At 43.5% G+C, this 3956-nt stretch overlaps 1 protein-coding gene across 2 annotated transcripts; it reads left to right on the top strand.

Annotated features, from left to right (window-relative positions):
• Positions 1–374: 374 nt before the first annotated feature.
• Positions 375–3675, top strand: LOC111862519 (larval cuticle protein A2B). 2 transcript variants are annotated; one of them, XM_023847990.2, is made up of 2 exons: positions 375–457; positions 2104–3673. In XM_023847990.2, exons 1-2 carry the CDS (start codon positions 443–445, stop codon positions 2527–2529), a joined length of 441 nt encoding a protein of 146 aa, XP_023703758.1. In that variant the 5' UTR covers positions 375–442; the 3' UTR covers positions 2530–3673. The 2 variants fall into 2 exon arrangements, with proteins under 2 accessions (XP_023703758.1, XP_023703757.1); XM_023847989.2 differs by having other exon boundaries at positions 421–508; positions 2104–3675.
• The last annotated feature ends 281 nt before the right edge of the window (positions 3676–3956 follow it).

Here is a 3956-nt window from a genome sequence, read left to right as displayed (position 1 = left end):
TGCATATGAAGCACGCTATAGCAACTGGAATTTGGAAGTCATCTCACCGTTTCCTTGAAGACAGAAGAAAAGCAAGACAACCTGAATGTTTATTGTGGACAGAAACTAGCGGAACACAGAAATATATTCTATCAGTTTCTGCCTGACAGAAAACACATCTCCATCTCACGCGTCAGTCGGTTCATTGTTACGGAAACAATCGCCATTTGTCGTGAAAACCAACTGGAACGCGTAGATACACTATGGACGAGGTTCGAAGTGGTACTCATGGTTACCAGTGAGTGACACAAGAGGCAGCTATGCGATGCATGCATAAGTCTGTTTCGACACGAGCGCTTTTCAGGTCGTCCGAGAGAGCGTCCATCTTCCAACGGTATAAAAGCACCAGTTGCGCCTCACTTTCATTGCACTTTCTTCAGGCTTGCCGTGAACATTCAGTGTCATGGAGCTTTTGCGAGTAAGTACGGGGACGGCGCAGTGTCTCTCGTGTGTTGGCAACACTCATGTGGTTCGTGCACAATACATTCGTCATCGTCAGATAAATAGTGCAGAAGTATTCGCTTTTTTTTTTGCAACACTTACGGCCTAACATTGTTTACAGTCGAATTTTTGCTTCTTAGTTTTTGGAATTTTCGTTTCTCAGCAAAAGCGATAATTTCTATATGCTCGACTTAAAATTCAGTATGCTTGATAAGTATCTTCTGTATGTATACAATTTTTTTTTCCCAAATTTCGACATAATACGTCAAGAGCTGAGGTGTTTGTAGTATCTGAAAATGTTATGCTGAAATCTACAGGGTGTTCAGTTTTAAATTCTAGTGATAAATACGTACATTTGAAGTCGTAAACTGAAGAGTTTTGAGCGGTCACTCTCTTTGAAGTGTCGGTGTTTATTGAAGTGTGTTCAATGATTTATGATTTATTTCACTTGTGTCACTGGGTTGCTTCTGAGTTCCTTGCAGTTCGTGCCGTTAAAATAGAGCGACATATTGAAATCTTCAGTTTTGACAATTGCAAGCAATGTCACCTTTATGAGAAGTGTACTGTAAGCTGTCTTTCGTCCTAGCCATTGTATGTATATATAGGCCTATTTAAAATTTATTTTCAATCATGTTTAGAAACAACATGTTTTTTCAAAGTTAAATTTGCAATGCAGCAGGCTAAATTAGTGTAACGTAGATTCATTTAACTTCCGAGATAATTTAGTCATAATCAAATAAAGTAAACAGAGCTTTGATACAAGACTGCTGTCTTCTGGGATATGCCGCCGTGCAGTTTAGTAGATATATATCAATGTTTCGTATGAACCTAGTGCCTCCATCTTCATGGTATAAAATTGAGGTAGCATGTTTCTTCGAAACCTTCGTATCTATCTATGCAGATTACGCTGCATCATATCTGAGAAGGCACTAATGATCACTATCACCGTCGTGAGATCCTCATATATCACCATATGTGTGTTCTTCCCTTAATTGGAGAGACCAAATTTTACGCCCATAAATCGAACTCTATTTGATCAAAAATATCTCATCGTATTTAAAATTCGGTTTTCGATATCTCATTTGTTTTATTTGTTCATTTGTATTTTATTGAACAGCGCTATGAATAACGGAGATTATATAACGCGGTATATTAGGATGCTTGGTGAATAATGAATTAGGAATGATATAGGATGGAATAGCCATGTCCTAATTTGATGTTGAGGGTGATTGTGAATTAATATTGGGGTTTCCATGGCCTGTAATTTTCAAACCGGAAACAACAAAACAAAACTGCTTACAGAACATGAAAATGTAATTAAAAAAACTTTATTACATATAGAATGAATACTGTAGCTTGGTAAACAACTTCAACATTCGATCCTTTCGTAGCACCTAAGATTTGAAAATTACAGGTCACAGAAAAATCGACAGTAATTTAGAATCACCTTGTATTGTCGCGGTGTTTGCCTGGAAGGACTGAGGAATATCACAGCCTCAGTCAATGTAGTGAGTGGCCTGGCTCCTTCCGAAGCTTCACACCAGAGCCAGCTCCCTCGGCAGTTGAGTTTTACGAAACACAAGTCTCGCCTCTTCATTACTCCTCTTGTGGTTTTCCTTCAAGGTGGTTGTTCTCGGAATGGCGGTAGTGGCAGTGAGGGCTGGTGTCGTACCAGCAGCTCCTCTAGCCGCCTTCCCCGCCCCCGCTGCTCTTGCTGCATACCCAGCCCCAGTCGCCGCCCCCATCGCCGCCCCTGTCGCCGTCACGAAGCTGGACTACGCCGATTCCTACCCGCAGTACCAGTTCGCGTACACAGTGCAGGACGCACTGACGGGCGACTCCAAGGCACAAGAAGAGACGCGAGACGGCGGCATTGTGAAGGGCAGCTACAGTCTCATAGAGCCGGACGGCGTCCGTCGAACGGTCAACTACTACGCAGACCCGGTGAACGGCTTCAACGCCGTCGTACAGCGAGACGTCCCGGTCATCAAAGCGGTGCCCGCGGCCCCACTTGTGAAAGCTGCCCCAATAGCTGCTTACGCCGTGTAGATCCTGTGTCCTGGTCCCTCGGGAGGCAGTGTCACGTCAGAACCCGAAGGCTGGCGGCCCTTTAAGACCCTGTAATGACGGATTGAAACGCCAGATTTCGATATTTTTGTCAAGATTAGCCCGAGAACTCTGTCTCTTGGTCTCTGACCCAATGTAGTCTGATAGATCTATACCAGCGCTCTAGAGGAACCTCATGCCTCCTACCCTGAAGATGCTGGTAACGACCTACTGGACTGCAAGGCATATCCGCCGTGTAAACCTAAAATCTTGCAAACTGAGGTCACAATTATACCAGATACCAAAAGTGTAGACTTCCAGCATAGACGATCTATCACCGTCAGTCAGTGCTTGCAAGGTGCATATGTGTTTAACAGTTTTATTTCAGTTACAGAAATAATTCGGGCCGTAAAGGACCGGCCGTACCTGTCGCTATAAACAGCGCTGAATAGTGGAAATGTTTCTTTCTCTGTCGCAATGTTTTCCTCGTATTTCGCGGCCTCTTGATCTTAGGAATCGTTTTCTGGGCTCCTAAACATGCAGAGGAAAACACAATTGAAGCTACAGTTTAGGGGAAACTGGGGCAATATCCGATCTCCTGTGTTGTCGCGGCCTTCAGGTTCGGCAGTGCCGTATGCAGCTCTGTGCTTGTCTCCAGATGGAACCAGGATCAACTCAGATGTGCTTCCACACGCCACATCGAATGGCTGCTGCTTGCTGAAGGCTCTCTCCTGTTGTTTATTTTTAGGTTATCTGTGTTGAAATAAAACAGTAATTACAAGATGAACTTCAAGTGCGCATAATTCTCCTTACTTTTCTCCTGCTTATTGCTCTACACACGTATTCGGAAGTTCCTGGGCCGAGACACCTTCTCTTCTCAGATATCGTGATTTTCCTCAGTCCCTGCTAACAAATTGCGGGATAGTACCCTGCCTTGTCTGACACTTCACGCAGTTTTCCTCTGTCCCTTTATGAAATTGTCCAGAAAACTGCAGAATAACCTCCTTTCTAGTTCATGCCAATTATAGTCCTCTTATTCCGTTCAGTTAGCGGTGTGTTATGAACACTAACACCGCATCGTCAGCGGCCAGTGTAGTCGCACTTTGAAAAGTCTGTCTGCCTCATTTATACAGTGGAAGTTGCATAATTCGCATCTCAACTTCCCAATGTTCTTCTCTCCGGTGTAACTATTCCAGAACAATTAAAGAGATATTGTATTCAGTAATTTTAATTTATTGAAACTTTCCCATTTTGATTTAAAATGGGACAGCAATAGCATACACTTCACATGCAGACCTACGTGTTTTGGTGTCCATCTCAGGTGTAACGCACTACAACGTCCATCTAAGCGAAAACTGTTTAGAATGAAAGTTGCCCAGTGCAGTTTTCCCCGTAGGTCTTACAGTTTCCTCATACCCTGTGCCTGTCCC

Source organism: Cryptotermes secundus, unplaced genomic scaffold (assembly GCF_002891405.2).
Source record: "Cryptotermes secundus unplaced genomic scaffold, Csec_1.0 scaffold1080, whole genome shotgun sequence".
NCBI classification, from domain to species: Eukaryota; Metazoa; Arthropoda; class Insecta; order Blattodea; family Kalotermitidae; genus Cryptotermes; species Cryptotermes secundus.
This window is presented reverse-complemented; position numbering and strand designations above follow the sequence as displayed.